The sequence below is a fragment of the Micropterus dolomieu genome, linkage group LG06, assembly GCF_021292245.1.
Source record: "Micropterus dolomieu isolate WLL.071019.BEF.003 ecotype Adirondacks linkage group LG06, ASM2129224v1, whole genome shotgun sequence".
NCBI classification, from domain to species: Eukaryota; Metazoa; Chordata; class Actinopteri; order Centrarchiformes; family Centrarchidae; genus Micropterus; species Micropterus dolomieu.
In genome coordinates this window covers 14,281,003-14,301,451 of record NC_060155.1, presented here as the reverse complement: position 1 = coordinate 14,301,451, position 20,449 = coordinate 14,281,003, and the positions used below count along the sequence as shown (strand labels likewise).

The 20,449-nt window shown below is 40.7% G+C and overlaps 1 protein-coding gene across 7 annotated transcripts; it reads right to left on the bottom strand.

The window, feature by feature from the left end:
- Positions 1–4,557: 4,557 nt before the first annotated feature.
- aqp4 (aquaporin 4) lies at positions 4,558–20,049 on the bottom strand. Of its 7 annotated transcripts, none has more exons than XM_046052637.1 (7): positions 15,711–15,895; positions 12,644–12,923; positions 8,984–9,192; positions 7,951–8,368; positions 7,706–7,870; positions 6,873–6,953; positions 4,558–6,047 (listed from the first exon to the last, which is right to left on the bottom strand). In XM_046052637.1, the coding sequence occupies exons 3-7, from the start codon at positions 9,073–9,075 to the stop codon at positions 5,799–5,801; spliced, it is 1,005 nt and encodes a 334-aa protein (XP_045908593.1). In that variant the 5' UTR covers positions 9,076–9,192; positions 12,644–12,923; positions 15,711–15,895; the 3' UTR covers positions 4,558–5,798. The 7 variants fall into 7 exon arrangements, with proteins under 7 accessions (XP_045908593.1, XP_045908592.1, XP_045908596.1 ...); XM_046052636.1 differs by having other exon boundaries at positions 12,850–12,923; XM_046052640.1 differs by lacking the exons at positions 12,644–12,923; positions 15,711–15,895 and adding an exon at positions 19,882–20,049.
- Positions 20,050–20,449: the final 400 nt, after the last annotated feature.

The window sequence follows — 20,449 nt, the reverse complement described above, 5'->3', positions numbered from 1 at the left end:
ACATCACGCAGGAGAAAGGAAAGTGGAATCCTGGAAAACTTAGTCTGCTTGCTGGAATTTTGGGTGACTGCTGTAACTTCACCCCAAAAAGACCTGAATTAGTTCTATCTATGTTTTCTGTCATAACTTAAACACTTAAAGCTAGACTATCTAATGTGTTCTTCTTACAAATGAAAAGTTCAATTCATAAACAATATCATTATCCTGAATGTGTCACTTGTGGCCAAACTGGTTGCTGTTTAGTAAAAGTTACATCATCACTTCACTTTAAATCACAATGACACAATTTAAACACAGAAAGGAAGTCTCCATTTTATCATTATAAATGTAGCCTAATAATAACATAATCTAGACTTTATATGTAATATTAAATATATATAAGCGGCTAAACCATGTGAGCAACCATTGCACTCACTAACTGACATTGGACATCATAGTCCTTGAAAACCATTCAGTGTGGACTAAGAAAGATGTTGGTTTAGCCTCAGACCATGTTAATAACTGCTGTTATACTCGCCACACCCCTCTAATGGCCTGTGGTTATGTAAGGGAGTGGGATGGATAAGGTAAAGTGCTGAAGCTGCTCCAGAGGCTGACTCAGTTTGCCCTGCAGGGTTGCACGATTTTAGGCCAGGACAGTTCATCAAATATTATCTTTGGCACAATGAAATTTAGCTCTGGAGAATGACTATTGCTACAGTACAGGCCAAGTCATACAATCAGGTACGATTCTGGAAGGGTAAACATTAACTAATGGTAATTATATGACAGGGGAGCTACTTTGTTCAGTTAGTAATAGCAAACAGTACAGACAACCAACAAGCCTGTGCGCTATAGTGTATCTTTGTTTTTGCTCTACTCCAGAAACTTCCAATATGCAAAATCTGTGGGGTTTGCATGTGCATGTCTCTGTTTCACTGTTACAATGGAGTTATTACAGCTTACAAGGGAAGCAGGGCACACACGACAGAGTCTATTTTGCTCATGAAATGGTTTCAGTTTTTGACAAAAGTGATCAAAACCAAGATTTTTTTTTTGTTACCAAGAAAAGACGATCCCCATTGTATGGGATAACTTGCAGCCATGTATGGCTTCCCTTTCAGCCCCAAATCCACCCGTCCCACCCACAGTGGACAGAGGAGTCAGTGACACTACTATGAGGGGAAGAGAGACAAGAGGAGGGGGCTGCTTGGGTAATGCTGGGAGGCTCTAATAAAATGTAATCCTATTATATGGTTCCCACTAGAGGGCAACAATAATAAAGGTTTCCCTAATAACACGAGCAGACCAAACCCAAATGGAAAACAGCTCCTCCGGTCAAGTCCCACACTTGTACATATATCCTCTCATTAACCCAATTGCTGTTGGGCCACATTACACCGACAGGCCTTCGAGATTTAGCCATGATGGTGAGGCAAGAGTTAAGTCAAACAAATGTGTTTCATCAAACTGCAGTTTGGGCTGCTCTGCATAAAGGAATTGAAGGGGGGAGGAGGAGTGAGGGAATGTGTGCGGGTGGGAAGTTGGAAGCAGAGCCCCGAGGAAACCAATCAGAGCTTCTCCACCCTCCCTTCCTGTGTCAAAGCCATCGGGGTCTCAGGTGTGTGTTACAGGAGCTAATACCTCCCAAACTTGATTGTTTGTGTTAGAGTAATCAGAGTTTTGTAAATTACCATTTTGGAAATGATAGTCCTATCATTGGTAAACAAAATCATAGTATAGTAGAGGAACACTACAAACTAGACATCATGAGATAAGACTTAGCTTAGTAAACTTCTAAATGATTATGAAGTTCAATTTTTTCCTTGTGGGTGAAAATTAAATGTAACTTTTCTTAGCATAAGTTACAAAAGGGTGAAATTTCGTCAGATCAGGTTCTTTACAAATAAACTCGCTGCACAGGGACTGGGGAAGTGACTTTGTAAGACTAATATTAACGAGAAATGGCAATCCCTCTACTGGAAAAAGACGTAAACACAAAGTCTCATATTTATATGATTTGGTAATGTAATGAATGAGTTATTCTGCTTCCTAGCTATCTCACATAAATACAGTAAAATATTTATCATAAGTGACAAGGTGAGTGAGAATATCAATCATATTCTCAAGACAGCTTGAGTTATTAAGTGAGCCAATGTAACAGTATTACAAAACCCAGAATAACAAAGTTATTTATCTCTCTCTCTCCATATGTGTGTGTGTGTGTGTGTGTGTGTGTGTGTGTGTGTGTGTGTGTGTTTATATGTCTGACAGCATCAGACACAGAGAGAGAGAGTGTCGCATGCCTTCCTGTTCCTGTACCACCCTCCAACCCCAGAGCCGCAGACTCAAGGCAGTTTCCAGAATCAAACAATTTCACGCAGCTACTGGAGGAGGAAATGAACTGAGCCCAGAGCAATAATAAAATTATACAAATGTTATTACAGACTCGCCTGCTACTGTCCTACTTTAATTCAAATTTGGGCACTCCAGGCGGTGCTGGTGGCAGAGACCTTCCTGAATAAATCAACATTAGCTTACGTCTAAATTATTAAGGAAGTGGGAGACTTTCTTGTTTATAGTATGAATTATTAAACAAGTGTTTAACGCTATTTTTCTTCATGAATCCCCAAATATTATTTGCTAATGATCTTTAAGGTGTGTGTTTTATCTTTTGCCCCTTCTGTTGTATACTGGGAATTGAGAATCTGAATTTTCAAGTCGCAAGAAATCAGTCTGTTCTCAGTCAGATAAGCATGAGATGCACTTTGAGATATACTTTGCTGGCATCTGTATGATGTGCAAATGAAGCTCTAGTTATAACAGTATTTCCATCATATAGCCATTGTTATATGCAAAGAATGTGAATGTAAATTAATGAATTATGGAGGCAGCCACTGTGAAGGCCATCCATGCGTTATTAGTTTTCTGCTTAACATCTTGCTGATAAGCCATGATGTTAACAGACAGCTGAAAAAGTGTTGGTCTATTATTTGCTGTCACTTTTTATTTGCCTTTTCCTAATTGAGGGGTCCGCACTCCGCAGCAAGCCTTTGGAAGTTTGTCGACTTTTTTTATAATTAAATCTTGGGATTTGATTGGCACTTTACAGCATCTGCTTATTTATGTAAGGGCATGGAAATGTCTCACAAGGAATTTCTTGAATCACATAGAAGCCACATGTGAATACTTTTACTCTCCCTCACCAATATGAAATTCAAAACAAAACCAAATTTCCAATCCAACAGGGGCTGCTCTCCTCACCTGTCTCCCTCTATTTAATCTTCAGATGGGCACGGGCCAATAAATCAAAACCGAGTGAACCCATTCCCCATCGTCTGTCCCAAGAGGAAATAGTCAATGCATGAAACATCAGATTTATGTACTCATTTATTTAGGCTATAAAGATGATTAAGGGTAGCTGAGAGGGTGCTGGCCTCGAGCCACTGAAGCCTTAAGGGATACAGGCAGCACGCCTGCAGGTAAAGGATAGTGCTGCTGAGAGATTCACTGCTGTCCATCTTCAACTCCAGTAGGCCTTGAAGAACAGCATTCGTTAACATCAACAATCTCACACTACTTCTACTTTTTACTTACACTACAGTTAAAACTGTCAACATTTTACCTTTACCACAGAAAAATATTGAGAATGTGCTTCAGTTTTTACTTCAGCAAAACTGTAAAAATGCTAAGAATACCAAAGTTAAGGGGGAACAAAGTACTTTAGTATTAATTCGTTTAGGCTCCTATTTGAATACTGTGTTCCTGTTACAGGGCTATGCAACACTTAATCCTCCTGTGTAGTTCTGAAAAAAATGGCCTGGACCAATTTCAAATGAAATCTGGCTCAGACTTTTAAATAAAACTGACTTGTGTCTACCTAACGTTTGCCTTGTCCATCCAAGGCTCTTGGTTGCCCTCCCCTGGAGAAAAACAAATGGGAGCATTTTTGCACAGTAGGTGATTCACATTGTGGCCAGTAGGTGGTGGTATTGTCACACATAAAAACTGCACTGACTTGGGTGAAATGGGGGGGGGGGGGTTAGTCCATGTAGGAGTAAAAATAATTTTGATTTAGTGTTTGAATTACACTGGCATTCTCGCCTTGCAAAGGCAATATAGTTGCACCATGTAGACAACTTCACTTGATGCAGTAGGATCGGTGGGGCTGATCATTTCCTCCACATTACAGTAAAATATTGAATTGCACCTGTTCTTTTAGCAAAGGAAATAAAGTGCAGACATAACAGATCACCTCTATTTCTTATCACAAAGTGGTATCATTTCCTGTGCTCTCTGCTGATGGAATGAGATTACATGAAGCTGTTCTCAGAGACCACACATCCATGGACATTTATCCTGCCACAGGGACACATAATCTAAAGGTAGATGAGCCTATCCATCATTGATTTGAACCTTTCCTCTCCCCAGTGAGCAGCTCCTACTACCAGAAACAAGTGACTCAAGTGAAAAGCCTTATAGTTATAGCCACTGGATTTCTTATGAATGTGGGGAAGCTATCCTGTTTGTGTGTTTCAAATCATATTAATAAGCCAAAGAAAAATCATTAACAATGACTTAGAAGTAAAAAAGGAGACTTTATTATTACAGCCGAAAACCTTTTACATCTTGTAGCACTTCCAGTTTGTGACCATGAAACAAGAACTGAGTAATATCTGAACACAAAGACAGATCAGCCAAATATCTTAATAAGTTAAAGGTGGAGTAAGCGATTCTTTATCAATACACAGCTTTTTGACTAATTCAGTAAATATCTCCTCACTGTCCGCTGGCTGTCCGTTCAGTGTGTGCACTGAAAAAGGATCTGGTGTTTGTACTCAGCCTGGGCTCTGTAAGTGGCTCGGACCCCACCACGCAACATTATTCCAGCCGTTCCAGCAATCATTTGTGTCTGAGGTAACGTTAAATGACATTCAGTTTACTTCTAGTTTGCCAAGACATGCTGATGTTGTTAGCTATAGTAGCAGAAGAGTTGTGAGTATGCTGTCTAGAGCTGGTGTGCTGGGAAACCGTCTTGTCTTCTCTGCGAGCCTATGTTAGCTTCACACCAGCAACTGTAGCGATATATATTTTAGATCTCTCCAGAATCACATACTCTGCCTTTAAGTTTGAAATATAGCAAATCATACAGAGAAATAAGAAATGTATTACAATAACCAAATCTCAGTCTATAAAATAAAAACAGCTACCTATCACAATTTTATGAAAAATAAAATCTTTATGTAGTAATAGGCATAATGAACACCAAAAAGTGGAGTTGTCTGGTTGTTTCTCTGACTAACGCACTGAAAATAGAGTGCACTGCAATACAACTCTTAAAGCTTGTCAGATCTGTCTTACATTGCTTGGGACCTGTAATGTGCTTAATGATCACAAGGAAAATCTCTCCTGTTATTACATATGCAATACGTGGAACAAATGTGACACTAATCCAAAAATAACAAGGCTGCATTTTCTTCTTCACTTCTCCAATTCAGCATGATGACCTCTCATAATTGGTTGACCCTACGCATATTTCTTTACCACAATGTGTTTTCAGGCTGTCATGCCGCAGCATGCGATGTGCGCCGCACTGCTCCTAAATTGTTGAAGGAGGGCCTCAGGAGTAAGTATTGAGCAGGCTGATGTTTGTGAGATTGAGCCATAATATCATATGATGACGATGACAGTAATTCCGCTTTGCTGTGAAGCCTCATGGACAGAAATCATATTCTGCTTTCAGGATAGTGGGACAGGATCCAATGTTTGACTGTCACTCTGATCTACAGATTGGTCTCCATTTCCAGTGGGCGTGATAGTCATACTGAAGATAGCACTTCTCCCGTCGAGTCCTGGAAAGGATGTTTTTTCTCAGCTTTCTCCAGATCAGATATGGTGTGGATGGAGCCCGGTTTGATGTCCTCTGTGTCCACCTCCCTGTATTTCACTGACGGGTCTTTCTGAAAGACCTGCTTCAGCCTCTTCTTAATGTCAGGGTCAGGACAGTACAGATACTCATACAGACCAGCAGCCAGGATGCCCCCCAGAATGGGTCCCACCCAGTACACCTACCACAAACAGCAAGACAAACAAAACTGTCAAACCATCCTGTTAGGCAACAGATTGGGAAAAGAGGGTCAACCTTCATTGTCTATTGCATCAAGCGTTTGCTTCCAAGAGAAGACACTTCTGAATATGATACCAGCCATAGTGACAGTTACTGACAGTGTTATAAGCCAGGCACGTCATCTAATACACACACACAGCTCAGTCGAAATAATTGCATGGATACAAAAATTCTGAGCTAATGCTATTTTACACCTTGAACAGTGACATCTCATTATGGAGCTAGAGGTGAAAATGCTGAAAATGTATGATTACCTTTGCACTTCTTCGGTTGGACGAAATCATACATTCAAGGGTAATACGTACGGTTTTTAATAAGCATTTAAAGCCTCTTATTTAGGTTGTATTGCAATTACTGATACAAGTGAAAGACTCTTCATATGTAGGTCACAGCTGTCTTTACTGTTCTCGCAATGGTGCTGAAAATGTGATCTTACCAGGTTTCAACATGCCATACCACTAGCCTAGTGTAGTAGAGTGTGCCCTCCTCAGGACATTAAAATAAAATCTTTATCTTATTATTATCTTATCTTAATTATTTCAGACCATTTTGACATGGTACTATGACAAACCATTTGAACCAGTGAGCTAATGTATTATCTTAGAGTGCAAATACTTAGTCATACACAAGTACATACACAAACACATGCACAGTCATGCACAGGTCCAATCAAACTAACCCAGCTACTATCAGGAGTGAGTGGGTAATATTTTGGCCACACCAACTCTTAAAAGAAAGATCATCCTTTTAGGGAAGTATCTCTTACCCAGTGGTTCTCGAAGTTGAGTGTGACCACCGCAGGCCCAAAGGATCGAGCAGGGTTCATGCTGGCTCCTGTGTAAGGGATCTAGAAAACACATCAGCATTGTTTTGAGTCTAAATGATAAAACATAGTTTTGTACAATATTATTTTTTTTTTCTTACATGTCTTATACTGAAATACATATACATATATAGCAAATGCATGTATACATACAACTTGCAGTAAGTTTTATGTATATATGCATTTGCTAAACAGACCTACGGATAAATCAGTTGAGCAGTGCGAGAGATAACATCTATTTCCCTGTGCATTAATTTGCTGTGCAGGGTTCAGGGGAGCCCCCAGAGATTGGTTGCTATGCGATGGCAGCCTCCAATAAAGATGTGGGTGTGAATCAGTGAGAAGCATAAAATATCACACATTGAAGAATAGATGCTTTAATGCACCTACTTTTTCTCCAAGAAGCTTCAGTGCTCCAGCTTTCAGTGCATGCTAAAGAGGCTTGCACTTGAAACTAGTTATTCTACAATTCTTTACTGGGGTGTATTGAATTTAATACAATTTTCAGATGAATCTTTAAATCAGTGTTACCACTGTTGGGGTTCGGAGCATGGGAAGTGTTAGATTAGATGTATATGGGGCTGCAAAAGATTTCTAAGGCTGCTGTATGGAAGTTAGATTTTCCTCTCACTAGAGTCATGGGAATTAGGGAATATAACAACAGGATGAGAGCCTGAAATTGTTTGAGAATCGCTGGTATAAACATTGTTCTGGACTTCTTACCCTAACTGCCATTTCATATCTATCTCTTATCGGACTTACTGGAAGGTACTTACTGCAAATAAGTGACCAATAGCCACAGCAAAGCCGATAGCAAGGCCAGCAGAGCCTCCTAGGTCTGTGCGTTTGGGATCACAGGTGGCGAAGACGGTAAAGACCAGTTCGAATGTGATAAGGAGCTCCACAAGAAGGCCGTGTCCTAATGAGATGTTGGAGTTCATCTTGGAAACAGAACTTAACTGTAAGGAAACATATATCATACCACACACACAAGTGATAATGAATATGGTCAGATCCTTACCATGGTCACACCGAAGGACCCTCTAACAGCAGCAGGTGTGACTAGGTAGAGAATCCCAGCTCCTGTGATGGCTCCCAGGCACTGAGCCACCACATAGAACAACGCCTTTGCCAAGCTCAGCTTTCTAGTCACCACCATAGCTGCAGTGACCGCCGGATTAATGTGTCCACCACTTATGTGGCTAAAACATTGCACCATAGTGGCAATACTCAGGCCAAAGCACAAGGAGATAAGGACTAGGTCAGCTGGTGGAGGCTTCTCCTCCCCTGGGGCCCAGTTGATGGTTGAGCCCAGACCGAGAAAGACAAAGATGAGAGTGGCCAGGTATTCTCCAGACACAGCCCTCCAGAAGTCCTTGGTCCAGATCCCTTTAAAAGCCACCATTATGCGCTGACAGTTACACCAGGACAGGAACCTCCTGGCGAAAAGAATAATGAGCAAAATGATTAGCCTACTTATGTATTCCTGGTGTGTGCATGTGGCTGAAAATGTACTGAACCCTATCAGTATGGCTGCCTCTGGGCACAACATTTATAACTCCAATAGGGATTAAGCCAGTGACTTTCCATCACAAAATGCCATACAGAGCATTCTTTAAACATTGTGTACAGGGGGAAATTATCAAACTTGCAGTCAAAGCATACAATCTTTAATTGCTGTCACTCACTGCACTTTAACCAGGATAGAGGAAATGTCTACATTTTGACTATTAATGCTGAAGAGAACATGATTTACATAAATTAAAACATCTGCAAGTTACTGAACATTTAGAAAAATACTGAAAACTGAATCGCATTAGGCTTTGTTCAACAAACCTCCAAGGGAACAAAGTTGCATTGATAGCTTCACTCATTTCTTTTACTAGGTCAAAAGGGCTGAAACTTACCAGATGCAATTGCATGGTCTCCCTTTCTTTCCCCCCATTTTGTCTGATGTGTTTTCATTCACAAGTCCTGGTGTGTTATTCAACCAGTAGAGACATCTCTCCCTTCATCAAGTCTAAGTTGAAATGGCTGTGACGTGTAGTACTTACAGGAAAGCAGCAGGCAGTGTGAACTTGGGAGTGGAGCAGAGAGCCGGTCTGTCAGACGAACATGATCCACACATTATGCCCTGTGATTGCATCCAGCAGCTTTATTAAGTTACTAACTGGGCATCACCTCACGAGAATTAAACAGCTTGCTAAGGGGGAGGAGTCACACCAGTAGCACTGTTGCACACAGTGCTGTTGCACAGTTTACCCTATTAAAAAAACAAAACAAACAATAGTCATCCTCAAGTAATTTTGGAATGAAAATATATAGATATTATTGCAACATTCTTGTAATATATTGGGAGATTCAAAATGTTCTTTACTTGTCACTAATAATTTCGTACTTTGAATTTTGAATGTGAGACATACTTCCTTAAATTGTGGTATTGTTATTTTTACTTAAGTAAAGAATCTTCTTACACAACTGGTAAAAATATACTACTATTACTCCCACACACACACACACACACACCAAGTTATGGTAAGAGTCGAATAGTACACTTGTTTTTATTCTTTAGGGAAGCTATGATAGGGAAGGCAGATTAATAAAATAAGGGCCTTGATTTGTCCTTTTGACTAAAGCCACCTTATTTTTGGAAAAAAGCCAATGATCTTTTTATTGTGTCACAGGTTGGATCTCAGGTTTAACCTCAACAAAGGCCTGGTTTATCAATCAATTGTAAGACATCCAACTTTGAGGGTGTTTAAGAGCCCTGAAAAACACAAGTTTACGTCTGTGTCATGAAAGAGGCAAATAAATTTCCACATTTCCATTTTATCTGGATCAAGTGTTTGCACATTAGCAAACACACGCGCACACACATTGCTTTTCTTCAAATGTTCCATGATAAGCCTCCAGGAATTCAAATATGCCTTATTTGGTGTGAACGCAAAGAAAAAAATTGTATCTTTATGATGATCAGACAGTATCCTTGTAGGGTGAATAGAGAGATCCCTGTAAGAAGAGACCTTCCTTCCTTTTTTACATTTACCTGTTTTCATCAAAGACGTTCCTTTTGGGGGTACTGTGACCTCAGTATCAAGGTATAAGTAAATAAATAAATACAATGAAAATACCATAACTGAAATTTTTGAAACCTTTTACTGTAACTACTTAATAACTTAAACTTACAGAGGTTTTCCTGCTATTACTCAAATAACTTCAGATGACTAAAAATAAAGTAAACTGGTCTTTTTAGTTTAGTGCCAAAGGGGGAAACTGTAGCTGCCTATTTTGGGTGTCTTTCTGATCTTGATCTTCAGGAAATATGGATTGCAAAAATGTGAAGAAGTATATGACTTATATTGTAAACTATTCCCCAGTGTTTTCATTGGTCAACAGCATTTGAGGCCATGCTTCCCACAAAATCATAACACACTTTGTGTCTGAGAGGAAAAAATGTCTGCTTCTTCTTTAGGAAAAAAATGTCAAAAGTGTGAGAGCTGCCAAACTGAAACTATTTTGGGCGGAAGCACATTTTTTTCTGTCTACTTTTACACTTGCGTCTATTTCACATGACTAACTGGATCACGACTATGCTTTAAGCCAACAAAAGTCTTTTCACTTTTAGGAGCCTACATGCCAAATTCAGTTTCACTTGGTCTTAGTCTTAACTTCCACAAGAGTTGTGCATTGACTTTTAATAGTATAACGAATTAAACTGGACAAGTTACTCAAAGTGTCAGAAGCTAAAGATGCTTCATTACATTTAATTTTGGATTGGATAACATATTAATTTTCCAAGAATATTTAGAAATGAATGCACACCTATAGCATTTTCCTTTTTCAAAGATGCTGTAAGTACCCCGCAGGGATCCACGGTCAAGTTAGCAACAAATAAATATGCATTGTCCGGCTAGACTTAAATAAAGCATAGTTAACCTAGTGAAACAGTCATACTTTGTTTAGGTTTAGGAAAACTTAATATACTTAAAAGAAATAATTTACTTTTGGTTTCACATATAGGAATTGAACAGCGGTCTCAGGTTAATCCTGAATCCAGTGTTTGTGTGTCCTATCCACCCTACCACCCCATGTACTCCACATGTACAGGTTTTTATCAGATGGTGTGACAAATAGTTCTTTTTCTAGTATCGTTTGGTGTTTCACTATGGGAATCACCTAACTACCTAACCAACTACGGAAGCTCCAGTGACACCACATCTGTCAGACAGGTCCCCTCATACTGTCCACAGTGGACTAGCCCCTCTCAAATCATTCTTTCTTCCCATGAAGAAATTATACTAAGCTCCCTCAACTCATGTAGGCTTGCTTGGCTATCTCCTCAACAGTTCTCATTAAGTATTACGTAGCTAAAAACAGTAACTGGCATCAGTCTGGATTTGCTGAGTAAGACCTTCACAAGAAGTATACTTTGCTGTTCAGAGCAATTTTTGTGTCAAAGAACCTGGGATTACGTAACCCAAAGATTCTTTAAAGAGCAGTTGCATTTCAAGTATTGATTCACCATTCCTTGTAAACGCAAACTAAACAATACTTGAAATAATAAAAACAGTACATACTGAACTCTCAGTGGACACACTAACTGTTTATTGTTTTGGTTGCTTGTTATGATAACGTCATCCATAAAAAACTTTGCAAGAATCCACCGCAGCCAATTCAAAACAACCAATCAGAGCATGGAGGAGTCACTAACACGGTGTCAATCACTGCTCGTGCACATGCTGCACAGCCCCCTATCTTGAGCATGCTCTCACTCAGTCAAGCTCAATATCATCAGTGTGCCGCTTTAGAAGTTTTGCAAACACAATGTCTGAGAAACAACCACCAGCAATGAAAGAACTGCTCATCCTTCTTTTGCCAACAACAGCGTATAGAACACATCTCGGCTCCACACGGAGCTTCGGGCTCATTATGTTTCATGCCATGGCGCTCGTATTGATGAGTGGCAAAGAGGCATAATGACAAACAATGGGGAATAACTGGGGGACGGTGGTATACTAGCCTCTCATCCTGCTGTTAGACGTTGTTGCAGCTGCCTCAGAAGCCTGGGCTGAAAAGCGTTAGAGGGGCATCTTTGAAAAGACGAGTCAAAGCGAGAGGGACCAGGGGCGAGATTCTCGTTGTGGAGAGCGAGCCATACGAGGGATAAGGTATTACAGGGCAACCAGTGCCTTATTGTGGGTTTAGTGGGAGCTACCGCTTTAAACCTGCACATGTACAATACACTATACATCAAACATGTGGTAAGTTTGTATGACCAAACTTAATGATGCCTTCAAAGACCATGTAAGTGACCTTGTTCTAAAAAGGACATTCCTTGGAGTTTTTCACCTATTAATATGTTTGTTTCAAGTGTTAATATTTGTCTTAAAGGTCCTGCGACTCTAGGCGTACACAATTGTTCTGCACACCATCAAGCAGCAAGAAGGTCAGGAGGGAAGTGAAGGTGATTTTAGAGTTTGTGAAAATATGAGGCCCTCTGGATTGAAAAATTACAGCAAAAATCTATATTTTTTTGTCAGCACATTAAATCTTTCTTAAAATAGAAAATAAATAAAATGGATTGTCATAGATTTATTTCCTTTCTTTATCTTTCTTTCTATCTTTCTTTCCATCTCTCTTATCTGTGTTAATTTGAGATTAAGTTTATAGTCAGAGGTCGAATGAAATGAGGTAAATATAATATGGTGACCTACGTTTGTCCTCCATGTGTGCACCTGCTGTCTTTGGGATTGGCCTGAAGGTGGAAGACATTCTTGAATTTCAACATGTAGAGGTGCTGCGAGGATATCATGAATGCGTACTACAAACAACTGCACATCAGTGTTAGAGTAACATGATCCATGCTGTGATATATTGTCATGTCATTAAAAGAGGAGATTTTGCAGATGTAAAGACATACCACTCGGGAAGAGGAGAAAGACATATTGTCGTCACTCGTCACTCTTCAGTGCCAACTGGTATCCTCTTGCACCTCTAGTCACAAACAAGAGCATAGAGGGGCAAAGTTTTCATGGAACTGTTTTGATGGCAGGTTCTCCTTTTTCTATATAAAGGTTCATTTCAATCCAGGGTCACACATTCTCCTTGGAAATGTAATTGCTTCCAACATTAGACTTTCAATTATGGAAAACAAACAAAAACAGTCACAAACAAACAAACACCATGGATAAGACAGCAAACAGGAGCACCTTGCATTCACCATACAATTAGCTAGATCCTGCACCATATGCATAATTTGACAATTATGCATGCAATACAGTTTTATTTACAATGGTAAATATGGCCACTAGGCTTGCTCATCTTACACTGAAATTTAATTCTGCACACTATACAAACTTGAATATTAATGAGCTACATAAATTGTTATAAAACCGTTTCTCGGTATCATGTGGAGGATCTTGTTTCTATAGTTCCTCCAGGCGTCACACACATCAGAGGAGGCCCTTCTTTACTAATTAAAAGCTTGCCTTAATTCTTCAGATTTGCATGTGTTTAAATTACACTTGAGTCAATTAACATTTGTTGATACAGTATGAGTTCTGTTTGATTAGAGAGCTGTCCTCAAGATCAGGCTGTTGGGTTTCAAGCCAAGAAATTTCTTAAAAGGGATTTGAAAAGTTATTTGTTAATAAGGCACTGCTCACCTTTTAGGAGTCATTTTGGGAACTTATCAAGATAATGGATTTACAATTTGTTATTGAAAACACTGGCTATAGCAAGTATGGGGTACTAGTGCATAACACATTTTGAATTGTGCTTTACAACACATAGCATTCAACAGCAACAGTCAAGTGGAGAACAACATCAACTTACCACTGTCATCAATGCATTTGTGCTCACTCAGGCACATAGTTTAGCTATCAAAAAATCAAACCATAGAAATAGACGAAAATTTACCATGACAAATGATCAAACAATAAAGTGGTAATCCTCACCCAGACTGTCAATGATAGTATTTTTTTTTTTAAATAATCAGTCCTAGCTCCAGCCTGGAGATTTACCAAAGACAATAGGCAGAATGTCACTGGTAACAAACATGTTTTCCTTGCTGAGTAATATTGCCATGCCTCGTTAGACACAAGCTACCGCCTTTGTTAGTGCTGCCCCATGCCAAGTTTTCTACATGCCTTAGTGAAGAGAATCCCGGCACTGTTATATAATCTATAGGCTTGACAGGGAGCCAGATCAGTGGCCTCTTCTTGAAAGAAAGGACTTGTTAAAGCATTGATTTTTATCGAAGTAAATGAAGCAAATGGGAACAATCTGCCCATGGACGCTCATTTAACCTTTGACACAGAGAGAAAAACAAGCCGCTAACTGTAAGATCTTGTAATCATGCAATCATGCAAGAGGGTGGCACATGCATCCAAAAAGCATGCAACTGGAATGGTTTTCCAGGGATTCCTTTTTTAGTGGCGAAAGTATTCTATCCAGTTAACAGTGGCTGCATTTCTCTTTCCTTCCCTAGATTAGGCTATGTTTCTATTTTATTTTTTTTTACATTATGGTATTATGGTCAGTGGCAGCCCAGTTCATCATATTTTAAATGCTGCATTTGACTGGTTCCTTTGCCAAGAGCCTGTTTCATATTTTCAACATACAAGCTGTGATATCCAACATGGAACATTCCATCTCCTGTTCATTTTGACAGATTTCACTAATCAAAACAAACATCATACTTGCAACCCATGCGCAAGCACATGGGAGCCTTGCACAACTCACAGATGTCTCCATTTCCAAACGATAGACATTTGTGACAAAAACCCCAAGTTTGTAATTGCACAACAGACAGATGTAGTAGTTACATGTTGTAACTCCAGTTATATGATCAACAATATAGCATTTTAATGAGTTACTCTGTGATCACGTTATAGTCACTCCAGATTTAATGGATGTGAAGTAGGGTTGCAGCTGCCCTTTTATAGTTTCAGAACCATTGGCCTGTATGGTAAATGCAAATTAATGTTGAGTTTTCAAGTATCTTCTTCATGATCCTTATACAGGCTGAATTTAAGCTACAATATCAATGTCTTTGACCATGCTATTGCTGGCAACCGGACACAGAGATCCCCTGTTTAAACGCATCGTGTATTTATGGCTTAGTGCATTACAACACATTTTAGGTTGTGAGTAAAAGTAAAAGCATGGGGACAGCTTCTTCAGGGCTGCTTGGTCCAGTTTAATGACAGACACAAAAGTTGGTCAACAGAACTCTGACAGTAATTGTAATACACAAGTCTCTTCTCTCAGGATCTCACAGTGTTTTTTATTCATTGCAGCCTGAAATAAATTTTCTGAAGAAAAAAAATGTAATGCAATTTGTAACCTTTTTTGTGTGTGTGACTGACTCAACTCACTGCAACATATATTCAATATACTCTTTAAGATAGGGTAAGCTGTTAATGTTACTTTTTTTACTTACTTTTATTTCTTTCCCTCAACACTTAACACCGCAAGAATTACTGCATCATGATGCTGCTGCTCAGTATTTAATCAGCCCCACTTCAAGGCCCTGACTTTAAATTTCCTGTGGGGGAAGATTTTGATATAGTCATTCCCATTCCCCCAGTGTGCAGCCTGAAGAGTATGCTGCAAGGTGTGATGACATCAGAGCCTAAATGCTAAACATTAACTGCATATATTCACATATCAATAAAACCTTTCCCTGTGAGTCAAATGACCAAAATATAATTAGTTATTATTATTAGCAAATCCTATGGGCCGATAAACACAAACACACTTTCACTTTCTTTCACTCACCCTTTCTCCCTGTCCATCTCTCAGAGGCACTCAAAAGACCTTGAGATTATATTGCTGTTGGACAAAAACAATATGACAAGATCCCAGTGTTTTCTGCTGTGTGGAGAGGGCACATTCCATGTAAGCTTCATTACTCCTATTCAATCATCCAGAGAGTATACTGAGATTTTCTACTTGGGCTAACTTGAGCAAAAGGCATCATTGCTGTGGTAGAAATGTAGGGCTAAAAGCCAATGTATCTTTTCTTTAATTGACGTCATGCTACATGCTAAATGCTAAATGCTACATTGACTATGTCAGACCTGGCAATGTGTGGTGGCAGTTGGGCTGGTGCCAGCTTCCTCCGCTTCACCACAGTGCCAGGGAGTACCCCCTAGTGGAGAATCCCGGTCCTAAATCATTCACTGGTCACTTCATTCTTAGAGCATGAGGAACAGTGTGCCCTTTGATAGTGACAGCCATCATAGGTCTGGGAATGTTAAATTAACATGCAATCTTTATTTGCACAGATACATGGTTTAGGGGGCTCTGCCTGTATTCACAGAACTACAAAGAACAGATAAAATTGTCCTCTGTGCAGTCTTTCTGGACTCTTGCATTCTCCAGTGTGTTCCTGATATGCAGTACAGGAAATGTTTTAGCCTGATACAAAATTACAGAAAATGTCCCTGGTGGAATTTAGCTGATGTATAATTTTAGGAACTATTACATAAAGGGGCCGGTGGCCTAGTGGATAGCACCGTTGCCAGTTGTCCTGGCCTTTCTGTATGGACTGCGTGGGTTCTCTCCGGGTGCGCCGGCTTCCTCCCACCGTGATTGTCCTTAGGCATGAGTTGACGATGGATGGACATAAAGGAAAGAAGAACCAATTGTATCTGAGGAAAATTAACTTCAAAGTATCAAATATTATTTATATTCTTAAACATGGTATTCACTTGATATATTACTCAATCTGAATAACACTCCACACTCCTGTCATGTGACAATACTTCATGTCATGAGGGCCTTTATGGGAAAATCATCTTCAGCATATTACCATCACCTGCTGGGGATTTAATTTAAAACCCCATTTATCTCTCTCTCTCTCTCACTTTCTGTCTCACTCATTCATTTTGACTTCAAAGAGATTCAGTGACTTGATAAGAATTTTCCATTGCTAATGCTGTTACAGGGTTAAAGAAAAAATACTTTTTGAATCTATGTAAACATCAAAACAACAAATAGAGGCTTCCATATATACAAAAGCTATCAACAGACTTCAAACTGCTAGGAACACAGCAACATTTCAGCATGATCAGTCAGATGGAAAATGGAAAACAAGCAACTGGACAGTAACGCGTGCACACACATATACACAGAGTTTCACCCCTGTGTTGCATATTTTACACAATGTGACAAACATGCACAGTGGCATTCTAAGTTTTTAATACCCTGTCAGACAGGCTTGCATTATGGAGTCATTTTGAACTGAAGGATGACCTGTCTACCACCATATGTCATGTCTTCATTTCAGTCCACTTGTGAATTGAGAGTGCTATTTGGCCCCTGCTCTTCCTAGAAAAACCAGTCTCAATGATGTTTTCCCTGCTCTCACAAGATCAGTTTGTGATCAACCGTCCAGCAAGCAAAGATCATAAATATCTTGCTTTCACAGCAACTAAGCACCGTTGAGTGATTCTGTGTACATCTTTCCCTTTTTAATTTCAGCAGAGAGCAAGCCCATTAGAGAGGAACAAACTGTTCTGTGTTGTGGGAGGACCAGTCTAAATCCAGAGTAAATACTGATTCTGTAGTTTCCAGGGCTTTCAGACAGTATCATAGAACATCCGGCCTCTGGTTACATCCCACTAAGGAATTTGAATGTCTAACCTTTCAGTTTGACACCTTCTTTGTTTGAGGTTTATTTCTAAAATAGTACATGTCACTGACTGTAAGTCAGTGTTTTTCCTGAGCAGCAAATACACATTTGGAGTGTGATGGGGAGTGACTGTAGAATAGAGCCATACTATTCAGCAACCCTCTGCTTATTTCCATGGCAAGGAACCCACCCAATCTCACCTGATCTCACTTACTCCTAATCAATGGTCTACTTTATAAGCTCCACCCATTTCCTTTGTTCTGGCTGGCAGCAATACAAACTACATGTGAGGGCCCTCCGTCTCTGTGATTCAGATACACCTCTATGGTTGTGCGTGATAAAAAAAACCATAACTGTCAAGCCTCATCATCTCATGTGTGAATAGTGGCAATAAATGGCTTAAACGGAACCACTTGTCCCTTCTGCATTCTTATCGATGTACCATGGTGATGTTCAAACTCCTGTGAACCAAATATAGAAAGATTTTACATGTGGTCCTTCGAGCCGGAAGCCTGAGCATTGTCATGTCTGAAGGGAAGTCACCTCTAACCCATGGAGCTCTCAATCCTCGACGCAAAATTCGCCCACCTCAGCGCCTGGAGAACTATGAAGTTGGCTATGCGAATAGAGCTACCAATACAGAATGCACACATGTTCCACATGAGGGTCAACAGGAAGAACCCCAAGTAGATGATGAGGAAGAGAGTTTTGAGCACTCTGATCACAGAATACTCCATATTAACAGTAGTGGAACTCCACTACCTCCTACCTCTGTCACCAGACCATTTCAATCTACATCTGCCACCAGACAGCAAGACGGCATTCCAGAACTTAGCCAAGCTGATATCATAAAACAGTTATTTGAAACCGTGGCAATTGTAAAGCAGCAAGGAAGGATGTTGCAGCGCCTCATGGAAAGACATGAAGCCTCAAGCCCAGAAGGCAGCTATTCCTCTGCAAACAGTCAACGAGATGGATTGTCCTCACCACCACACAATTACTCACATGAACAAAATCAGATGAAAGCTGGGTCACCCCCACCCCCGCCAGCTCTTCGCCATGAACCTGCAGCTGTAGCTATGGCCCAGCCCAGAAACCCTCGAAGAGGAAATGTAGTATCAGGGCTCACTCGGGTAGCTTCACACCCCATTTACTTACAAAATCACCCATCTCCTTCAGCCCATCAGACCTCTTGCATCAACCAGTCCTGCATCAGCTTGCATCTTCTCTACTCCCTGTTCCTTTACAGTCCAGACCCATGTATTCTCCCAGAGGAGCTGCAGCACCCCCTGCTGACCGGCATAGGCGTTACAGACTAGTTGAACCTCCTAAATATCCTGACTTTACTAGAGAGAATGAGGTGCAATACAGGATGCTGCGAATGGCACTGACCAACCTACTGGATCCACATGAAACTGAGGAATTCAAGTATCATATTCTTCTCGACCATCTGAAGGTGGACCAGGCCAGACGCTTGGCTTTAGCCTATTCATATGCCCCCCAGCCATTCACCGAAGCCTTAAGGGCACTAGATGAACGCTATGGCCAACCGCGTCAGTTGGTACTCAAGGAACTGAGGAATATCATGGCCCTTCCTCCTGTACGTCCTGGAGATAGTCAGGCCCTCGACGTCTTTGCCCTGCGAGTCCAAGCACTAGTTGGGCTGTTAAGAACTATGGCTAACCAAGGCACTGCTGAACTCCTCTGTGGCTCACATGTAGACCGGCTACTGGAGAAACTCCCTAATGAACAGGTTAGCCGCTTTAAACGCCATATGTATAGGAACCAAGTAGAAACCAACTATGCCCTCATCAACCTATCTGAATGGCTGCAAGTGGAGTCCCGTTGTCAACCCAGGCGGGATTACACAGGTCCAAATCCCTCTCGTGTACACCGACCATTAGCTTCTACTCATGCAACCACGACTATACTCCACGGTATTAGTGAGCGTGGGGACCCTCAAATGCCTTCAAGGTTTCCGTGTGCCTATTGTAGCTCTACAAGTCATCACATAAGTCACTGTGCCGATTTCAAGGCCCTCAGCAAACAACAAGTTATAGGATGGATCAAGGAAAATAAGAGGTGTTGGCGCTGTGCCCGACCACATGTTGCAGCTAAGTGCACACTAAACAGAGACTGTAATATATGTAAGAGGAGACATCTACAGATACTCTGTGAAATTAACAAGAAACCTGATATAAATTCCTACCTTGTTAATTCCACAGCTCACACCCTGTACCTCGATCGCCCAAGTCACACAGGTCAAGTCCTTTTGAAGCTGGTTAAAGTCATCCTGCCAAATGGCAGACGCACCTTGGAGACGTTCGCACTTCTGGATGATGGTTCAGAAAGAACTATCCTTTTGCAATCAGCAGCTCACAGTCTTCAGCTCGATGGAGAACCAGAGGACTTAGCTCTCAGAACTGTGAGACAAGGAGTGGAGATCCTCCAGGGGGATACCGTTTCCTTCAAGGTGAGTTCTGCTTCAAGTTCTGGTGAATTCCACATTAACCATGCCTTTACTGCTGATCGACTTAGAATCTTAGAATCTTAGAATAGTGAGTTGTGGCTCTCTAGAGACACCGTGCCCTCAACTGAATGTACTCTTGGGCTGCAGTGGAATTGCCAGACAGATCGTCTTGGCTACAGAGGGCAGGCAACAAAATCATCCAACACAACAATGCGGTATATTTACCATGTCCTTGCCAGCCTCTATGACCCTTTAGGGTATCTTATCCCTTACACGACCAGGGCAAAGGTCCTGGTTCAGCGGCTGTGGGACAAGCGATGGGAATGGGATGACCCCTTGTTACCCTGTGACCTACTCTCTGCTTGGAACTCCTGGAGTGATGAACTGTCAATTCTCCCAACCGTAACTATG